A 21,407-nucleotide genomic window follows, 5' to 3' on the forward strand; every position below is an offset into this window, starting at 1 on the left:
CTAAGGTCATGCCAGTAACATACCTGTGGGGGAGCTTAGTTCTTGGTTTTACTCCAGCAAGAGTTTACCTCCAAGGGCCTGGTAACGCTCCTGCCGCACCCCCAGTTCCACCTGGGTCCCCAATTCCAAGAGCCCCAAATCCATGCTCTTGCCAGATCCGCATACGGAAAGCACCGCCAGGCTCCCGGAGGCGTGGGAACCAGCGCCGGGCGCTCCTCCTCTCGGGCTGGGCTGGGCGGGGCCGGTCCCGCCAGGAAAGTGGCAGGTGCCTCGCGCCTGGATCTCAGTCTCTGGCGGGCTCCCCGCGCGGTGCGCGCAGCCAGGAGCGCACTTGCCGGGCTCCTGGGCCGGCAGCGGGCCAGCAGGGCTCCGTGCGCGGGACCTGGGCCCGTGTGGGAGTGCGCCGACCTCGCCCGCCTAGAGCCTCGCGCCGCCCGGACGTTCCGCAGGTGGCAGAACCCGCCGGACCAGCCCAGCTCGGCACGACTCCCGGCGGCGGCGCGTGGCCCCGGACTTCCCGCTTTCGCCGCAACCAGGGCGCGCAGGACGCCCGTCGCGTCCCGTCCCGTCCCGTCCCGGAGCTCCCGAGGCCGCCCCGTCGGGCGGGATGGAGGCGGAAGGGGACCCGGAGGAGCTGGCCCGGCTGCGCGCCGTCTTCGCCGCCTGCGACGCGAACCGCTCGGGGCGCCTGGAGCGCGACGAGTTCAGCGCGCTGTGCGCGGAGCTGCGCGTGCGGCCGGCCGACGCCGAGGCCGTGTTCCAGCGCCTGGACTCGGACCGCGACGGCGCCATCACATTCCAGGAGTTCGCGCGCGGCTTCCGCGGGGCCCGCCGCGGGGGCCGGCGCCGGGGCTGCGGGCTGCGGCCGGGGCCCGCTCCGCCCGAGTCCCAGGCTGGGTCCGACTCCGGGGACAGTGAGGAGGACGAGGACGACCAGGACGCGGCCGCGGAGGTGCTGGCGGCCCCTCGGGGCTCGGCTGGCCCTGGCCCCGCCTGGCGGGACTTCCAGGCGCGACTCGGGGAGGAGGCCAAGTTCATCCCCAGGTGCGTGTCTGGGTTGGAAGGTGGGCGGTACAAATGGTGTTTCTGTGCAGACTCACTGAACTCTCTCTTCTTGGTGAGTTGCTTTTCTCCATTCACTAACTTTTCCGAGACCGCGGTCCCCTGAGAGTTCAGGAAAGGGCATGCGTTCAGAATAAGGGTGTGGAGGAGCAAGTTTCAAATGCCCACTTCTGAGCCCTGCAAAAGGTGCTTGGTTAGTTACAGGGGCCACGGTGAACTCCTGTGTCCAGAGATTCTTCCAGGACATGGGCGAGGAGCGCAGGCTCCTCGGTGCCACCTGGTTATGTCATCTGCTGGAGGACTTCCGGGAGCTGGGGGCGGTGGTGACCCGGGCCCGTGGCCAATTTGATCTTCGCTATAGCAGTTTTTGCCTGTGTTGTTTTCCTACTACTAAATAGAAAAAGAGACCTTATTGGGCATCTGTATTGCTGGACACATATAGGTATTTTATAGAGTTCATCTGTTTAAATTTCAGAATAACCTTGGGGACGGGGTAGACTTTCTTTTTTCCCACGGATGAAGAAACTTAGACCCAGAAATGTATGCCTATAAAATGTCAAGGGACTTGCACAGTTAATAAAAGCGCAGGGATTTGATCCCAGATGTTGTGAATTGAAAAACTGTCTTTATATACAATAGAATAAAATGATAAGATTATACAATAAATTCTCTACTCCTATGACTGATTCCAACAGAAATAACGTAATATAAAGTTACTAACGTAATTCTTAGCAGGAAAGGGGATGCCTGCTGGTTCAGGGCAGGGAGGTCGCACCGCAGGTGTTTTTTGGTTTGGGATTCATTTGCTCTGTCTCTGCCTGGTGTCACGGTGTGTCTCTGGCAGCTGCTATCACGTCTTCCTCAGGCACTACAAACATGTGAATGTTGTAACACGTTTTTTTTTGCTTTCTGCTTAGATTTCAGTTAAAATTTTATGGAGCTCCGGCTACCATCATTAAGAAAATCTGAAATACCTCGTGTTAATTGGCGGTTCACATATCTGAGACATAAGACTCAGAAAAGGAAAGTTCCCTGAGAGACAGGCAGCAGTGAGATGGGCTCACCTATTCATAGATTAGACTTTTGGGGCAAGGAGTCCTCACTTCTGCCTTCTCCCAAATAGTCTCTGCAGTTTGGAAAGTACAGGGAACACGGGATGGAGAGTGACGCACTGCAGGATAAGAAGGATTGTGTGGAGAAAGAGGGTGTGATACTCATCTTTTCTAGTATTTACAAATGAATTAAAATGCAGTGTCTCCACCAGGGAAGTAGAAAATTTAAACATTGCTATACACTCTGCTCTTTGAATCATCTTTCACTTTGTCACTTGGTTTAGGGCCAGCGAATTAAAATGGTAACACTTTTAGGAATAAGGAAGAGTGAGTTCACATCATATCATTTTTATGTATATATGTACACGCACATATGAATCTACTTTTCACAGTTGTCAGGTCTCAGCAGCAGTTGTTTGACACTTAACCCTTAAGTAATTAAAACGAGCTTCCTAGGATCAGTGTACAAACTGGAACTTATTAGTATTGATGATATTATCATTATAATATGTTTCAAACTCTTCAAAAGTTATTACATTTAATGGCTACCAGTGTCACCTGGTAGACTCGTGTCCTAAGCCCCACCCCCTTCTATGGGAGATAAACAAGTACAATATTTACCTTCCTGTACTTGTTTAAGTGGAAAAGAACTGAACAGAGCTGCTTCATCTGATTGTTACCATGGCAGCCATAACTGTTTTGGTAAATTGGATTGCTTCTATTCCACTTCCTCATACAGCTGTTCTCCTTCCCTTCCTCTCATCCAAATGTGATAAAAATCTTTTGTTATTGATAATGCCATTGCCATTATTTCAGCCAAATAAATTCTGCAAACATTACTGAGTGTCTGTTTTGGGCTAGATACTCTCTTAGGTCCTGTCCTAGGTCCCCGCAGACAAAGAGAAGGACAAGATGTAGTTCATACCCTCAAGAAGTTCATAGTGTGGGTGAAACATTTTTCAAAAATTTTCTCAAAGACCATTTAAAGGCAAGATAATTATTTGCAGGAAGCTCCATCTATTGTAGACATAGCTTGACAGACTTCTGCAAGCAGGAACTTTCTTTGAAGTCTTGAGTTCTCTTTTTTAAAAAATTATGTATTTGGTCATTTTACTCCATAATGTAGTGGAGCTGCTTTTAATATAAAACATGTTTTCTTCCAAGGGCAAATTGTCTTTCTGGAAAGGTGCGCTGGTTCATCTGGGGGCTTTGTTTCCCTCCTGACACTCTCATCTTCCCCCTGGTACGCTGTTCCATGCCTGTGGGGTGGTAGAGGATGTATTCATATACAGTTTGAGGAGAACAAATACCAGATATAAGAATGGTTGGGTAGGCCAGTGTGGCTCAGTGGTTGAGCATCAAACTATGAACCAGGAGGTCATGGTTTGATTCCTGGTCTGGGCACATGCCGGGGTTTTGGGTTCGATCCCCAGTGGGGGGTATGCAGGAGGCAGCCAACCAATGATTCTCTCTCATCATTGATGTTTCTAACTCTCCCTCTCCCTTCCTATCTGAAATCAATAAAAATATATTTAAAAATAAAAAGCATGTTTGGTTCCTATAGAGGCAAAACATGGCAATGATTTCCATTTCAAAGTTTATTCAAGCTCTTAGATCAAAATATTAAGCAAATTTGGGTTAAGTTCTCCAGTCATCAGTTACTGTGATATTAGAGAGAAAATAATACTGCATTTTGAAAGGATGAAAATGGAGTCTGGGATGTGTCAACACATTCTTAAGTTCTTTTCCTCTTAGAAAACTGAGGGCTCCTTCCCTTAAAGGATGGGGGAGGGAGGTTTCCAAGCAGTCACATGGCCTGGGTATGTATACATGGTGGACAGGGTCAGGACGGATGGTTACCACTTCATAGTAAGTTGGAACTAGGTCAGCCAGCAGATGAAACCGGAATGGGCAAGGTGATGTAATTATGTAAGAGAATTCTGGAAGGAAGATTGTTCCAGGTCAAGAGAAGCCCTCGAAGTGGACCGAGAACTTCCGGGGAGAGACAGAGAGCAGACTTGTACTAACAGCCTAGCTGATTTCTGGTGCCAGGGCCATTATCTTGGTGAAAGGGAGATGTGTACTCAGTAGGTACTCAATAAATGGACTCAATTAATATTTGCTGGATGAATTGGATAAGACTTTGTCTTCAGTTTCTTGGTTCATATACTGAGAAAGCAGTTAGTTCATTCTGGATGCCTTTTTTTTCAGTTCTTGATTTTTATCAAGTTCTCTGTGAAAGCTGGTCATGGGGTTCAGAGATTGGCAGGGAGAGAAGGAAATTGTTTGTGTGTGTGTGTGTGTTCATTGAGCATTTGCCCTGGGGCAGGGGAATGGCGGAAGTCATCTCTGATCAGAGCTGAAGCTTTCAGAGTTTTCTCATTTCCATTTGAAGCAATTTTGAGTGTCACTTGTGAAATGATTCAGTTTGATAAATTAGCTTAGAGCCCCACATTCTCAGAACAGAACCATGAGGGTCTAGCTGACACTGGGACCACCATGCTTTTATGAATTGGCACAGGTTCTGCCACAATAGCCAGATCAAGGATAGACCCAGGGCTGGTGCCTGGAGTGTAACAGGAGGTAGCGTGATTGGCGACCTGCTAGACAGGGCTAGAGTGGGATTTGGTCAGGCACTAAAAGTGGTTCTGTGTAGTCAGATGGTCCTTTCTGGTTCTGATATTTGAATTTCATCTCAAGCTAATACTTTATTTTTGGCTTCCTAGCCCCAGATATGTATCCTGGCCTCCCCAGCCTTATAGAACTGCCAGTTTTGGATGTGCACACAGTGGGCAGCTTTTCTCTCAGGCTTTGGTGAGAGATTATTTATTCTTCCCTGATGGATGGGCAAAAAGAAAATGGCTTAAAATGGGATGTCTTTGGAAGACTACGCTCCAAGAACCTCAGACTCTTCTTTAGCTTGTCTTTTAACATGCAATGTTGATTTACTACTCATCCAAATCACTGTTCAAAATCAGGGTCCTACTGCTCCTGTCACTTCGAGTTTGTGACAACCTTGACCTCTTTCTTGATTTCTTTGTGGTTGCATAGTCTTATTTCATTTGTGAAGTGGAAATAGCTACTACATGTTAAACTGCCTTGAACAGAGGTGTGGAAGCTGACAGCTGAACCTATAGATGATGGAAGAGGTCAGAATTCCATAGTGATTCAAATGTCTGTTGTTTCTTTTCCTCCTAAGATGGTATATACAATATACATTCTTGCTTTATCTATATCTTGCCAGGGCTTAGGGAGCCCTTGACTGCAGTATGTAGTTGGAAGGAAGAAGTGGGAAATGGTTATCATGGGTATTCAAGGCTGTTTCTGTCTGATTATATTAGTCTCATGTCAGGTTGTAAAATGCAAAGTAAACACTAATTCTCAGAGAAAAGCTTTAAAGGTGGAATGAATGTATGACACATATGGTTTCCTTGGAATTATTCCCCACCAAAAAAAACACAACAACACACAACAAAAACCAATTTCATTGCTTCAATTTGTAAATATTTGGGGTCTTCCAAATTATAATTATGAATTTTAACCCTTGAGGCCTTAGCCTGTGCATCTTATAAAAACAAGATATACAGCCCAGAGCTGTGTGACTCAGTAGGTTGATTGTAGTTCCATGCACCAAAAGGTCACCAGTTCGATTCCTGGTCAGGGCACATACCCAGGTTTCGGGTTCGATCCCTGGTCAGGATGTGTGTGTGAGGCAACTGTTCGATGTTCTCTCTCACATTGATGTTTCTCTCACTTTCTCTCTTCCTCTTCCATCCTCTCTCTCTAAAATCAATTTTAAAAACATTAAAAACACACCAAGATACACAGATGCAGCCACTGTAACTTTTTAATTCTTTCTCTGGTTCACTCAGTATTGATGTGCCTGCCAGTGTTCTAGGAACTAGTGAGACTTTGGAAACCTGACCCTCACTTTCAAGGAGCTTATTGTCTCACCTTCTTAATTATCTAGAAGTTTTTGATGCCTGAAGGACCTGGGATGCAGTACGGTGAATGGAAAAACACTTCCTGGCACATACCCCGGATTATGGACATTTCATGTCAAGGGTGTTTCTCAAATCAGGGCTATAAACCCTATGGGGTATTTACATGTATGCTTGGGAGTCTTAGAAGACTAAACATTTCGGTTTTCATTTAATGAAAGATAAAAAAAAACCAGTTAATTTGAGCACATTTGGAGTTGCCTGGATGACTCATCCATTACAGATTGGGCTACACAACTTCATAACCTGCCTTGTGATTAAGATTGTACAGAATCCCCCAACACTACAGTCACTGCTGTGGGGGGAAGAGGAAGGCAGAGCAGTGAGCTTACTGTATGAATGATGTGTTCATGTGGAATGGAGTGACCGAGAACACAGCATTGGGTCATCTGTAGTCTCAATAGAAAGTGGTAGGAGAATGGGGTTTGTTCATGTAACCCTGCTCAAAAGAGGCACATGCCAGCTCCTGGTACCATATGGACATCGGCTGTGGTGATTTAGTTTCTGTTCAAGTGCACCCTCCTGTCAGATTAGGTGAATGTTGCTGATTCTGATTTCAATGATTTAGTAAATGTGTGTTGGTCTTATAAATTTTTGGAGCTGTAAGTATAAGGAGCTTATATCTGGTTTATATTTGTTCATAGTTAGGTAATATGATATAAACAATATTTATGTCAACTCTGGAATCCATAGGAAGTGTCTTCTTTACTAAGGTTGCATATTTATCAAGTGTGAGAAATATTCTTCTAAAAGGCTTTGAAATCCTCAAGAACTACATAGGATCGAGAACATTTGTTTCTCTATTTTTCATTGCGAATCTACATTGTCTGTCATTTAAATTGAGGGCATAATACTGTGGAGAAAAATTCATCTTAAATTATTCTCAGTCTTGTCATTTTTCCACAGAAGAAACTCTTTTCTTGCCTTTTTCCTCCCTCCCTCCTGCGCTTCCAAATTTTTTCTTTTTTTGTAGCCACATGTGCCCAGGACTGCGCTGGTCCCAGGCTTTCAAATAGCATCCTATCAAAAATCAAAGTTTCTTGGCCAGTTTCTCTCTATCCAGAGGTGATGGCATCAGTGAGGGTACAGAGTGGAAGAATCATGAGGGGGATGGTCTGGATTCAGCTCTCACCAGTGGCCGGAAATCAAGCAGACCAATTAAATTCAGGGAGTTTCCTTCTGTGTTCAGTAGAGAAGTTATCTCCAGTCATCTACTGTGGGGGTGTCACAGCTCCAGCAAGAGAGACTCTAGACCCCTGTCAGATGATCTCTGGGTTCCCTTTTCTTACCTGTGGGTGACTGATGTGATGGATGGGCTCACACTCAGAGGCCTCTGGGGCCAGGCGGGTAACATTGCTTCAGTGGACTGGAGTGGAGTCTGGACCAGGAGGAGGCTCTGCTTCTTCTGTTAGGGGGATGGACAGTTGCTGCCATGCTGGATGTAGGCCCAGTCTTGCCAGTGATGCCAACTTATAAAGATGGTGAAAAATGCAGATGTTAAATGAAAATTTCTAATTTTGCATGATCTGTGAAGGTCAAAACATGGAGATGAAAACAATACTGTGTCCAGTTTGCAACCTCTATTTCCTACCTGTGAATGGTAAATTCACCTGTCAGGTGTGATCTTGCTTTGAAAATCTGTGTTGATGCTAGGGTGTGGTTCCATGGCATTCTAATTCAGAACTTTCACTGTGCTCCTTCTTCCCCTTTCAAGTTGGTGGAATAGTAATTTGACCCAGAAATACTCTGTTTTTATTCTTGCTCTTGGACAAGAATAATTGGCTTTACTCAAACTCTACTGTGTTGTTAGTTATCTCATGCACAAAATGCCCTCACAGCAACCTCCAGACATGCATGACCAAATGTTTGAGTACTATCCCCTAGCCAAGTTGACAAGTAAAATTAACCATCACAGTCACGAAGGAACTTTCTCAGAGTCTTCAGTTTTTGAGATTTCCTATGTTAGGGGAATCAGTTTCGAAAAGATCAGAGAGCATTTTTTAATGCCTTCAGCTTATAAAATATGTACCAGAAAACTTTCAAATATTTATTCGAATCTGAAAAAAAAATCCCTGTACATATGTTCTATTCCTCCTGTACCCCTTCCAAATGCCTCAACACTTCAAAACAACGTACTGAATTTCTAGGGCAACTTTAGAGTTATTAACATTTTTCTATCTGCCAAGAAAAGCTTTGCCCTGCATGTGCTTATGGCTCTAAGATGCTCCTTGGGAGAAGAGGGTTTATTATTCACACTTGTCTCTACCCTTTCCTTCTCACCCTTCAGTCTCATTCTTCATCTAAATATCTGTAACTCCAAACTGAGCGCGTCCGATGAGACAGCTTGGATTTAAGCAGCCTTAGCCGTCTGGCAAGCCAACCCAACCTTTACATGGCTGCACTTTCCCAGCAAACTAAGTGCTTGCTTGCTCACTTCCTTTCTTCCTTCCCTTCCTTCTCCCTCCTTCCCTCTCTCCCTCCCTTCTGCAAACGCCTTCTGGAAAGGCATTAAGCTAAAAAATCCAAAGGCTGAACATTTAATGAGAGACAGTAACAAATTCCTTTCAGTTGGAACAAGTTCTTACTCTGCTGTCCCCAACTGCTAGTTTTTGCCCCTGAGTTGGTTGTTGCTAACAGGGATGCAATTTGAGAGGCATAGGGAAGGCCAGATACAAAAGCTCAGCCATGAGAAAGCGGCTAGTTCCAGGCTCCTATTTCCAGGATGAGGCATCGTTCAGTTCCCAGGAACTCAGCAGACACTAGTTTTAGATCTTTTTCTCAGGCTTTGATCCTCAAGGGCCTCAGACCAGCAGCATTGGCCATACCTGAGAGCTCTTCTAGACGTGGGTAAATAAACTATAGTATTTGTAGATCTGTTATCTTCATTGCTGTGGAGTGTTCCACTGTGCAGAGTATCACAATTTATCCATTTTACCTTTAATGAATGTTTGGGTAATTTCTACTTGGTGGCTATTACATGTAGTACTGCAGTGAGCAGTTTCATCATGTGTCATTTGATAAGCATGTGGACACATACAATGCATTGCTTGTAATAACTGCAAAATAATTTAAGCTTTCCTTGCTAACTCAGGTAGTCTCGCCTTACCCCTGGGCAGTAGTGGAGTGATATTCCTAGGATTTGTGGAGATGGTAGTTCAGCTTGACTTTTTCAGTTCTTGTAGACATTTTCTGTTCTTGCTGTCGGTTACAATTTACTATTGTCAGTACTTCCTTCTTTCTTGGGGACCTTTATTTTCTGAAGATTCAGAAAGTAAATGATCAGATATATTAGAATTGTGTTTTAAAACCACTGTTGGAGTGCAGGCTATTCCTGAACTAAGCAGGGGTGTCTCAGAGACTGTTCCTCATTCTTTCCTGACTTTCACCCTCTGGATGGACTCTTCATGGTGCCAAGTTACCTGAGTTTCAGATGGCTGGAGTGCCATAATGTTGAGATTATTATTTTTTTTTGCAGTTTTATTTTCCATTTGTATCCAAGTTTTAACTCCTTTTCCCATTTTGTTCATATTGAAAGCTCTCCAAAGTAGACACTGTAGTTCTAAATGATCTTTTTAAAAATAATGCCATTAAGAAAGGCAAGCACAAATCATGGATGTATAATATATATATAAAATCATATATATATATATATATATATATATATATATATATACACACACACACACACACACATATATATATAGGGAGTAGGCACCAAGCCAAGAGTGGCTGTGGGTTTATGCTGAAATGAACCCCTTGGGAGTCTGGCAAAATAGGGACTTACAGCTCTCTCTTAGGCTCCCAGGTGATCATTGAAGTTATTTTTAATACTCTCCTTTTTTTTTTGAGTTAGGTAAAAGCTACAAAAACTATACATGAAGGTGAACAGATGCTACTGCTTCGTATTTGGTTTTTTTTTCTTGTCCATTCACGTGAATTTTTGTAATAACTTCATTATAGCTTCTTCTTTAGTACTTAGATTTAAAGCTACTGTTCAACGTATATTTCCATTTTGTTTAGTAGCTTTTGGGCCAGTTGTACTGCCCAGAGGGGTTGTTATCCATGCAGATGAGAGAGGAGGGCAGCTTATACCACAGGGAGCCAGGGAAGAGTAAAGGTTTGGGGTGGAAACATAAACTGAGAAAAATTAAATACACAGGTCACTTATCTGATGAACCAGTGCTTTGAGATGATGACTCAACTGAGAGAAGACTGGGTTTTTCTTTTCTTGGCTCTCCTGCAGGGCTGGGGTCAGATTCCTTCAGGAGACAGTGTTTGCAAATCTGAGGCTCATTTGCTCCTTTTGTGGGCTGGGGCTCTGGGAGCTCAAAGAGGGCTAGTTTTCAGGACAATTGATACTTGTATAATATGAAAAAGTCAGATTTTAATAGGATTTTTAGCTACTTTCTTTTTTTAATAACATCCCAGAAAATCACCTTTCAGTTCTTCAGAAAATCAAATGAAAAAATAATTAAATTCCTGCAGGTTGCTGGGAAAGCAATGAAGTGGACAGGTGATGAGCAGCGGAGTGTATCGGGAAGCGTCTGCCTTGTGGAAAATACGCCCCAGGCATGAATCTCTCAAAGGGTCTTCACTGTTGAAATGTGGGATTTAAGATGTAAGGGACATTTTATTTTAAATGGGATATGTGTTCAAGAAATTTATAAGAAAATCTCTAAGAACTAATTTTGCTTTAGTTTGATATTTTTGGCCCATCTTTTTGCATAAAGGAGAGATGCTGGAAAGCATTATTGATTTATCTTCATGTCTGATGGTTAGGTAGCAAGGTAGGTAGATAAAAATCAATGATTCTTAAAATTAAAAGTAGACTTTAAAAATTCTTTCTAGGACAGGTCTTCTGTTCAGTAACTAAACTAACACTACCATGTACCTGTTATGCCCAGAATTCAAGATCCCCAAGAAACCATGCCAGGGAGTCAGTCCGATGCAAAAGCAGAAGGTCCTTTATTGAGTTAGCTAACCCGACCCGGGCCTCCAGTCACCGCAGCGACCGGAAACCGAGTGCCCCCCCGTGAGAATAGTGAGGGGAGGGGAGCCGGCTGTGGGCCCTGCCGATTGGCCAGGCGCAAGTCGGGTCTTGTTAAATCCTGGGCGTGGCCAGCAGGGTCCTGGGCTCGGGAAGAAGGCACTTTTCTGAGCGAATGGCCTCTGCCCCATCATTCCCCCCTTGTCTTGGAACTTCCGGCTCAATCATGAGACGGACTGCACTTTTATTTCACCGTCGCTAGGGGCCCGTAGTGAGCACACAGAACTATCAACTGAGCTATTTTATACACTTAACAAATGGTCCGGTGGAAGGGAAAGAAACCATTTTAGCTTTAACAACTTCTATTGAAATAGGATTTTTCTTCTTAAAATTCCTCCATGGCTATTAAAAAGCCAAATAAAGATTATACTGTCCTGATGTTTGCATAAACACAACAAGAATGGTAACTGACTACCTTTGCTGGAATTTCATGGTTGAACCTTAATGTGCCCCGTAGGGCCAGGAAGCCAAGCCATCCAGCTGCCATCAGGCCTGCCTGCAGTATCTGCTGAGTTAGGTGAATCCCTCACCTGTAGCAACTTCACCTGAGCCCATGCTCCAGGCTTTAAGGCCCATCTCAGTAGCTCTCCTACTCGTTGCGGCCCAGAGTGTGTGGGGGTTCTGCAGGGATGCAGAGGCATCTTTACTGCTCCCCTTCTACTCTTACCAACCGCCAGTGATGGTAGGGCATGGGCCTGACGCTCCAGCGCCAGCCGTCTTCAGGGCTCCCAGGCAGGATACCAGGCTTTCTTCGTGGCATTCTTAGTGGCTTCAAGTCTTTAGAGCTCAGATAGGGCTCTTTAAAACATGATACTCCAGTCAAAGTTTTCCGTTAATAAAACCACTACTAGGCACCAGTCTTACTGAATCTATGCAAAGAAACGTACTTACTTAGCATTGCCAGATTTTGGAGGAATTACATAAGGAGAAAAACATACTGATTTACTCTAAGATTTTCTGACTTTCCTTGCTAATTTCTTTTCATGGATTTAAAACAAAACAGTAATTGTTGGTCCATGCCTCGGACTTTCTAGTCTAAACAGGCTTTTTCCAGCTTTACTACCCCTGACATGGGCATGGTGACTCAGGCCTACAAGACAGTATTACAGGCTGTCAACTGTTAGCTGTCTCTCAACAGAGACCAAAACCTGATGGGCACCCTTCCCTGCCCAGTTGGGCACTTGTCCTCTTGGCAGCTAGACACCCTTTACTTTTGGGGGTCACCCCACACAGCTCCCTTCCAGGACAACCAACATACAGTCAAACCTGCAAAAGAATCAAAGGTCAATATAACATATCAATACAATAAAACATGATACTAGACATGTGATCCTATGAATTGTCCTTGTCATTTTGGAGCCGTGTCCATGAAGGCGCAGGCATTATCTAAATCTATTTAATGTTACCAGCATCACGCAGGTCGAGCACGCCGTAGCTTGAGCTTGAGCGGGTTGCGTGGATCTCGATCGACGCTCTATTTGGTGATGAAGTCTTTCCGGATGGACCCAGGTCGTGACGCCGTCTACCTTGAGAGCGGTGGGGGTCTTCAGCACCACACCCTTCCAACGTGGCTCTAGGGTCTCCCAGCAGTACCTTCTGATGTAGACCCAATCTCCTGGTCTGTGCTGATGAGGAGTTGGGGTTGGGCTGGTCCCATAGATGGCGCGGAGGCGCGACCAAATGTCCTCGTGCGCCCTCTGGAGCCCTCTCAAGGAAAGAGTCCTCCTCTCTTGGAGAACTTCAAAGTCCTGATGGAACCCTGTTTATCAGTTACAGGGCTCTGCTTTCTTGTCTTTCTACCAGTTCCCTTTTTGGCAGAGCAGCAACCAGGCCTCTTTCAAGGGAGTGTGCTAGAAGTGGGTATCAGCCCCTCCTTTGCTAGCAGCAACAGGTACCAAACCCTTTCAGTACATTAGACCAGCTTCATTCCCGCCCACCTTTACAGATTCTAAGGCCCATTGTTTTCCTTTAACCAGCAAGCTAAATGACACTGGCCTGCATTATTTAATTCAGCACAGGCAGGGGGAAGGGCCCATGGAATCTCTGCCCTGAGGAACTGTGAGCCCCACCCTTAAATGTCCCAATCAGATTAGAAAAGCCACAAATACCTTTTAAATCTACCCCAGAATTCCAAAATCCCAACCTAGCACAGAATATACTTCCACATTTATATGAACAAATAATTATACCCAAGTAGACATACAAACATCAAATAAACATTTACACCCTTTTAGTGAACAAGTACCTTTACAGTCTTGGGATCTTGAGCAGACAGGAACAGATGTGGAGGCCTCCCTTTCTCACATCCTAGGACAGGACTTTTGACCTATGTCTCATCCAGATAGAAACGGTCCACATTTATACCACAAAATACCAACAAATCAGTTTCAGTTGTGTAGCCAGTTCGAGTTTTGACTTCTCTCTGGAAGTCTCAGAGATGGTGAATGCCATCTAGAAGCCATTAATCCATTCACACAATCCCCCAAAAGTTAAAGAGGAAGGAAAGAATCATTCAATGTCATTCAAGAGGATTTCGGCTAAACAACAAAATTGACAGATTAAACACATTGGAAAACCAAGGCCAGAAGTACCCTCTGACGTTTCAGGGGTACCAAGGAAAGAGAAGTTAGGCCACGTTCAGCCCTTCTCACAATTCACCATTAGTGACCAGTCCCAGCTCACTGGTCTACCATCCATTTAACATTTCTTTTTCCTCCTATCACACCAAGGCCATGCTTTCCAGGTAGCTAGAACTTTTAGCCTTAATTTTTAGGTGATTAGCACTAGTTAAACAATTTTAAACAACAAAGATACATATTTAAGTAAACACATTATCTAGAACCTAGGTTAAACTTAGGCATATCCTGGGTCTCCCAAACACTGAGTTGGCAAGGTAACTGGAGCCCTTTAAGATCAGTATGAAACCACAGTTTCTACCTGAAATCCTTTTAAAGACTTTGACATAACCTTTAATTGTCCTTAGTTTAAGGAAAGCAGGGTTTTCTAGATTTCATTTCTCAATACTTAACCAACAGATTTAATTCTGTCTTCTAGATTTTTCATGAGGCAAATTACTTTTTACTTTCAAGCGGCTCTGGAGAACCACATTTGAGCCTTGCAAGACAGGTTTTTGGCCTCCCTGGTCTTTTCAGATGTAAATTGACGACATTCTTTAAGATTTTCCTGCAGGCAGGAGGCGACTATCTCCTCCCTCCATTAAGAAAAGCTTTCTTAATTAACAAAGGACCAGTTTTTGTGTTTTGTGTTTTTTTTCCTCTTTGGAAAAACTGTTCTTTATTATGGGTTAGGCTTGGGATTTATCCTGCACATTTGAAAGGAGACGCTAGCCCAAAACCCTATCCAAAATCGGACGGTGCGCACATTAGTTTTAAGCCAGCTTTTCTCCTTAGACGTGCATAGAAATCCCAGACGCATTTACTTGGGGAGGGGGTGACCTGTTTACACAGACCCTCACTCAGGCGGCCGCCCTACCGCCACACAAAGGAGGGGGGAGGGCAGTCCCCCTCCCTCCACACTCACACACTTTCACCAGACATTTATTCAGAGTTTAAACAATCCATTCAATTCCTAACAACTTCCCCATTCCTGAGGGAGCTCTAAAGCCTCCCCCAATCTCCTTGAAATTATTAATCCAGCAAGTCCACAAAATAAAACTAAAGGGCCCAAAAAAGTACAGCCTTCCAACTCCATGGAAGCAAAAACCGAAAGCTAGACGATGGCTGCGCGCCAACCAGCAGGAGCGACCCGCCTTTTCTCAGATTGAGGGGTTCCTACAGACCTTCCGACTCCGCAGAAGCAAATTTTCCCCTCTTCAGATGGAGGATCGGAGAGCTCCCCTACTCCTCCTGCCTGTCTCAGATTAAGGGGTTTCCTACAGACCTTCCGACTCCGCGGAAGCAAAGCTATACCCCTTCAGATGGAGGATCTGGGCGTCCCCCGGCTCCTCCCGCCTATTGATCCTGTGCATCCACTCAGATCATTATTACAGGCATTTACAGGCATTTACAGATTTCAGAAGTGAGCTCACACCGGATAGATACAAAACAAAACACACGACACAAACAAAACATAGACCTACCGCGGTCAGTCAGGCCCTCCGGACTGGGGGTCCCTCATGGTGTTGGGGATCCCGGACGAGCCCCCAAAATGTTATGCCCAGAATTCAAGATCCCCAAGAAACCATGCCAGGGAGTCAGTCCGATGCAAAAGCAGAAGGTCCTTTATTGAGTTAGCTAACCCGACCCGGGCCTCCAGTCGCCGCAGCGACCGGAAACCGAGTGCCCCCCCGTGAGAATAGTGAGGGGAGGGGAGCCGGCTGTGGGCCCTGCCGATTGGCCAGGCGCAAGTCGGGTCTTGTTAAATCCTGGGCGTGGCCAGCAGGGGCCTGGGCTCGGGAAGAAGGCACTTTTCTGAGCGAATGGCCTCTGCCCCATCAGTACCCAAGCGGTTTTCATTTAAGATAGTTCAAAAATGTTGTCATTGAAAAGAAATTGTCATTTCATTACACAGTCTTCCAGAGCAACTCTTGTAACTTTGAAAGAGGCTTTTAGGAAGGCCAGGGAAGGTTGTGTACAATCTCCAACAAAGATTCTTGCCAGTATCATCTGTACTCTGGCGTAAGGTTGATATTTAACTGTTGAAAAAAATGAGACTATAGCTACAGCACCAGTTATCCTTCCATGATATTAACAATAATTTAGTTAGTCATTCAATAATTAGTAGTAAGTGTTTAACATGTATTAAATACGAATTTAAGAAGTACACTTGCTGCTAAGTGAACAAGAATGCGATTATATCCCTAATATACTAATTTTAGGAGAGCAAATGTACTTTTTACTGGTAATCATGATTCTGTAGTATATTCAGAAAACATCCTCTGTACAAAGTGCTGAGGAGCACATTGAGAGCAAATTCTGAGATAAGCTTAGAGCAAGTTTGAGTAATGGGGGATATTCTCAATTCCTTTTTTTTGTATTGATGTGTAAATATTGACATATCTAAATGTGTCAGCTCATGATTGTCACAAATTCTCTGTTTTTTCTCCCTTTAAAGGACTTTGAATGTTTCTTAACTTTTATGATAAGACTTGGCAAATACATTGTCTTCATTTATGACTCTTTTAAATGTTTTCCTATATTTAGATGCTCCAAATTATAGGCCTTTTCAGTTTTATCCTATTCTGGTACATAATGTAAGTTTAATCAAGTAAAAATAGGAGGTCCATCAAAAGATTTTCCCCATAAGGTACGATGTTCCAAATCATAATTACAGAATTTTGGAGTAAATTTGTACAACATTTGAGCTCTCATCATTTAATCTATTTAGTCTGCCTGCCTTCCTGGTATCAGGTGTAGTTTTCAATTGATTCCACACTGCTAACAGCTTCAAAGGCAGAAGGAAGGTAGTTTTTCTAGTTCCCATGTTGATTAATTTCATTAAAGTTTTCTCATAGATTTTAAACCAAATTTAATGAAAACATATAGGATTAGTTTGCAAAAAGCATAGAATGATTAGCTAAGTAGTTCTTCAAATGTTCAAACATTTCAAAAACCAGAATGATGATAGACTGTAAAGAGAGAAAATAACCACCATAAACACCAATAAAAATATTTAGATACTGTAACTATGTGTATAAATATTTGAATTTTTGAGAGTTACAGCTTCTATTTCAATTTGTAGAATATTGGAGCCTATTTGGGTGCAATTTTATGCACTATCACCAATTTTAGGTGCATTTCTACTTGACAAATTTTTTAATTTAGTAAAAATTTGTATACCAAAATGATTCACTGGTATTTTTCGCTATAATTTACAATAGCATCTATAATAATCTATAATAATAAAAGCATAATATGCTAATTAGACCAGACATCCTTCCGGATGACCTTCTGGATGAAGCCAGGGCTGTGAGGGAAGCCTGGGTCCTGGGTGCCAGAGGGAAGCCGGTGCTGGCGGCCGGAGGAAGGAAGGCCTACTCTTGCACGAATTTCGTGCATTAGGCCTCTAGTTCATAATAAGGTTGGATGTATTACCATCAACACAATGAACTTCCAAAGGTTTCATTTTGATTCCATGCAGCGGATGGAGGCGGAAATATCAAACTCATTGGAATTAAATGCAACTGATTTTTTTTTAGAAGCATCTGATCAGGCTGATAAAACTAGCCTCATTTACCTATGTGAGCTCTTTTTCTGATAATGGAGACAAAGAACAGCCATCACCTCACTATTTGCATTTGTATAAGAGAAATTGGAATGAAAATGCACAGTGTCAATTTAGAAAGACAGCCCTTTGATCTAAGGGAAGAGTCATGCTTTGCAGGTGGTGTGCAAATGAACCTTCTGGAGCTGCTTGAGTGGAACCGCAGGCTCTGAACATCGCTTTCTTCCTCAGGAGATTTATGCCTTCTGGTTTTTATGGGGTTAGTGATATCACTCTAGTCCACTATGGTAAATGATAAATGTTGGCAAAAATAATAATAAGCTTCTTATTTTGGAATGTCTTTTAGGGTTACAGAAAAATTGTGAAGATACTGCAGAAAGTGCCATATAGTTACGCACTCTCCCCCATTATTAACATCTTGCATTGATGTAGTACGTTTGCTACAATTAATGAGCTGATGCTGACACATTACCCTTAACTAAAGTCCATACTTTATTCAGACTTCCTCAGTTTTCCCCTTATGTCCTCTTTTATTTTTAAATTTTTATTTTTTTATTGAATTTATTGGGGTGACATTGGTTAATAAAATTATGCAGGTCTCAGGTATACAATTCTATAATACATCATCTGTATATTGTATTGTGTGTTTACCAACCCAAGTCCAGTCTCCTTCCATCACCATTTATTCCCCTTTACTCAATCTACCCTCCTTTCCCTCTGGTAATCACCATACTTTTGTTTGTGTATGTAAGTTTTTTGTGTTTTTGTTTTCTTGCTTAATCCTTAATGTCTTTTCTTTTTTGTTGTTTTTTTTTTGTTCTAGCATCCCATCCAGGACCCCACATTACATTTAGTTGCCATGTTTCCTTAGGTTCCCCTTCGCTGTGATAGTTAAACATTGCAAGTGTGTCACAATTGATCACCATCCTTCTTGAGCAAAGGAAATTTGGTACCTAACATTTTATTAAGCATGCACCTTTGATTTTTGAGGTCTAAAATAATTTATTTTATTGCAAAATGTAAAAGCACTGCTATCCAATAAAATAACTAGTTATATACTTTAAACTAGTGGTCGGCAAACTGCGGCTCGCGAGCCACATGTGGCTCTTTGGCCCCTTGAGTGTGGCCACGAAGTTTCAATCGCACTGTACATGCGCGCCCGCATGTGGTATTTTGTGGAAGAGCCACACTCACGGGGCCGCAGTTTGCCGACCACTGCTTTAAACCATACTAAAAATGGTTAAATCAAAGTAGAAGAGCACTCCAGTTTCTCTCTGTTGCTCTGTGGCAGGATTGCGCAATGTCTTTTTTCTGTACCTATTTCATGTACATTGTGCCTAGAATTTCCCAATTTCCCATTGATTGGGCCGAGCAGCATTGCAAATCTTGCTGGTAACCGCACTGCTGGTTCTCCAGGTGGCCAGCCAGCAGCCACCTCCGGTCTTTCTCCACCGCTGTCTGAGACACGGAGGAGTGGAGGAGTTACCCATCTCCTGCTTCTCTCCTCCCAGCTTAACTTGTTTTATCAGTGACTGTTCTGTTTCCTGCTCCTGAAAGGCAAGGTTTAGTTACATTGTGCCTGGAAAGGATCAGGAAAGAGGAGATGGGTTTATCACTGATTGTCTTCCGATTGAGGGGCACATTAGAGAGAAGTCTTTTTACTGCACGTGTTTTCAACACTACCAGGTGAAAGACGGAGATAAAAAGTGCAGATCCTCCAGCTTGCCCTGGTTTATTTTAATGCGACTCTTAATACCTTTAATGAAGCATTAGTACAGAGTTTAGTAAGTTACTGTTAATGTCACTTTTTGATTAAAACAGAAGATTCTGGATGAATGTTAAAGCAGACAGGATACAGGACATTAAGCATAAATTGTGATTGCTCCCAGCAAACCTGAGAAGATGACAGATATCTAAAAGGAAATTTTGCATAGAAACTGATATGGCACTCTAGATTTTCCTCCCCAAGCCTTATCTTTCTTGCCAAAATAGAAAAACATTTCAGTGAAAAAATAACTGTAATACACCGACTCACACTAACCTTACTAGATTATTCCTGCATTTAGCTTGACTCAAAGTAAGTTGAGAGAAATGCTGGGGGAGTGAGTGTGCATTATAGGTACTCTTAAGTCAGTGGTTCTCAACCTTGGCTGCACATTAGAATCACCTGGGAATCTTTTTAAAATCCTGATTTCTGGGCCTCATCCTCCGGAAATTCTGTTTCTTTGTTATGGGGTGGGGCCACAACATTAGTAACAAAGAAACAGAATTTCCGGAGGATAAGGCCCAGAAATCAGGATTTTAAAAAGATTCCTAGGTGATTCTAATGTGCAGCCAAGGTTGAGAACCACTGTCTTAAGTAAAGAGGTGCATGTTCTCACATGTACATGTATACCTGTATGGCACTGATAATGTGATATCCATACATGAAAAACTTGATATCGACCTAGGGACAGGACATGAATGAGGCCTGTTTCCAGGGTATAGGAGGGTTAGGTCTGCATTACCTCAACCCCATTCCTATGCTCAGGGTCTATGTCAATAGACAGGGATCACATTTGGCCCTCTGCCTGTTTGTATAAATATAGCCTTATTGATGCACAGCCAAGCTCATTCATTTATATGCCATGGATGGCTGTTTTCATGCTGCAGTGGCAAAGCTGAGTAGTTGCAACAGACAGTGTTACTGTTTTCTATCTGGTGCTTTACAGAAGAGATTCACTGACCCTTGGACTTTAACCTTGCAGACTGACCTCAGACACGACCCAGTTCTCATTTTTCAGGTTCCCCTGCACTGGCACACATCACACATGAGATAACATGTCTGTCCATGGGCTTCCACACCACATCACACCACACCACTGGCTTCCTTCTAGATCTTTCCCAAGACACAGCGCAGAACCCAACAGGAGAGAACCATCAGCTTCTCTCTAACTCATTTGGGTAACAATGGGTGACTTTTATCGATTACCTTTACTGTTCCTTGTATGGTTGTATGTACTTCAGTAGGGTTAATCCTTACAACATTGTGTGGCAGATTCCATTGCTACACTCACATGGTGACTGAGGAAACTGAAGCCCAGGAGGTTAAGGGTTTTCTCTGAGTCACAGAGCCAGGATGTGGTGGGGAAGCACTTGAACTTAGCCAAGTGGTTACACTTACCCTGTGCACTTGTCGTTCATGACTTAAGAAGCCCTCAGCTGTTTTGAGTGCAACTTCCCTCAACCTTCAGCACAATGCCCCTTGCTGTTTCTGTCTCCCCCCCTCGCCCCCGCTCCACTGGCAAACTCCCAGAAAGTGCCTAAATGTCAGTGATCTTAAACAGAAAGCAGTTTTCTATTTGAAATCCATCTAGGCTTTGAATAAATCTAGGCAACATATCCATGTTCCAGGGAGTTTTTATTGCAAAACTCCTTGGGGAATATTATGTGAGCAAGTACTTAGTAAAATATTGTTCAGGGTGATGTGGATCTGGAAGGAGTTTCACCTGCAGGAGATGTGTCTGGGCTGAGGGTTCTGGGTGTGGCACTGAATACCTGGATGCCTGAATACCTGGACTAGATCAGCCTTTGATGGAGCAGCAGCAAAACTAGCTGGGAAAAGCCCGGGGCACTGGGCTGGCTTGTCTTTCCCAGTCTGAAGGATGGTGGGACCAGGTTCAAAAACCATTCTGTGTTTTCTGTAGAAGGGAGAGCCAATACCTATTCTATAACTGAATTAAGAGCTGGACCTATTGTGAGAACACAAACTAGACTCGTTTCCAGTGATATGCAGCCAGCTCCAGGCGGTTAGTGGGTAGAAGCCCATCCTGTCTGGAGCGAAGGACTTGAATTGCAGAAAGAGAACTGATGTCACCCTTGTCTAGCAGTACATATAGCTAGATTCAGCTGTTGTCTGCACTATCAGATTTTATTTGTCTGCATTTTACACATCCTATATAATAAAAGCCTAATATGCAAATTGTCCCCTCGATTGGGGGTTAGCCTGCTCGTTATGACATGTGCTGACCACCAGGAGGTGGCGCGGCACTGGCAGCCCTGATGGGCCCCAATGAGAGCGGG

At 43.7% G+C, this 21,407-nt stretch overlaps 1 protein-coding gene across 4 annotated transcripts in view; it reads left to right on the top strand.

Annotated features, from left to right (window-relative positions):
• Nucleotides 1–268: 268 nt before the first annotated feature.
• The window catches only part of RASEF (RAS and EF-hand domain containing), a 59,347-nt gene continuing 38,208 nt past the window's right edge, over nucleotides 269–21,407 (top strand). For 2 of the 4 annotated variants that reach the window (XR_004971252.1, XM_036330728.1), the window contains exon 1: nucleotides 269–1,044. Coding sequence is in view for 3 of the 4 variants with exons in the window: in XM_036330728.1 (XP_036186621.1) it covers nucleotides 608–1,044 (437 nt within the window). In the remaining variant the exon portion in view is untranslated. The remainder of the gene's footprint in view (nucleotides 1,045–21,407) is intronic. The other 2 variants (XM_036330726.1, XM_036330727.1) reach the window with 1 other exon arrangement.

Source organism: Myotis myotis, unplaced genomic scaffold (genome assembly GCF_014108235.1).
Source record: "Myotis myotis isolate mMyoMyo1 unplaced genomic scaffold, mMyoMyo1.p scaffold_m19_p_12, whole genome shotgun sequence".
Classification (NCBI taxonomy): domain Eukaryota; kingdom Metazoa; phylum Chordata; class Mammalia; order Chiroptera; family Vespertilionidae; genus Myotis; species Myotis myotis.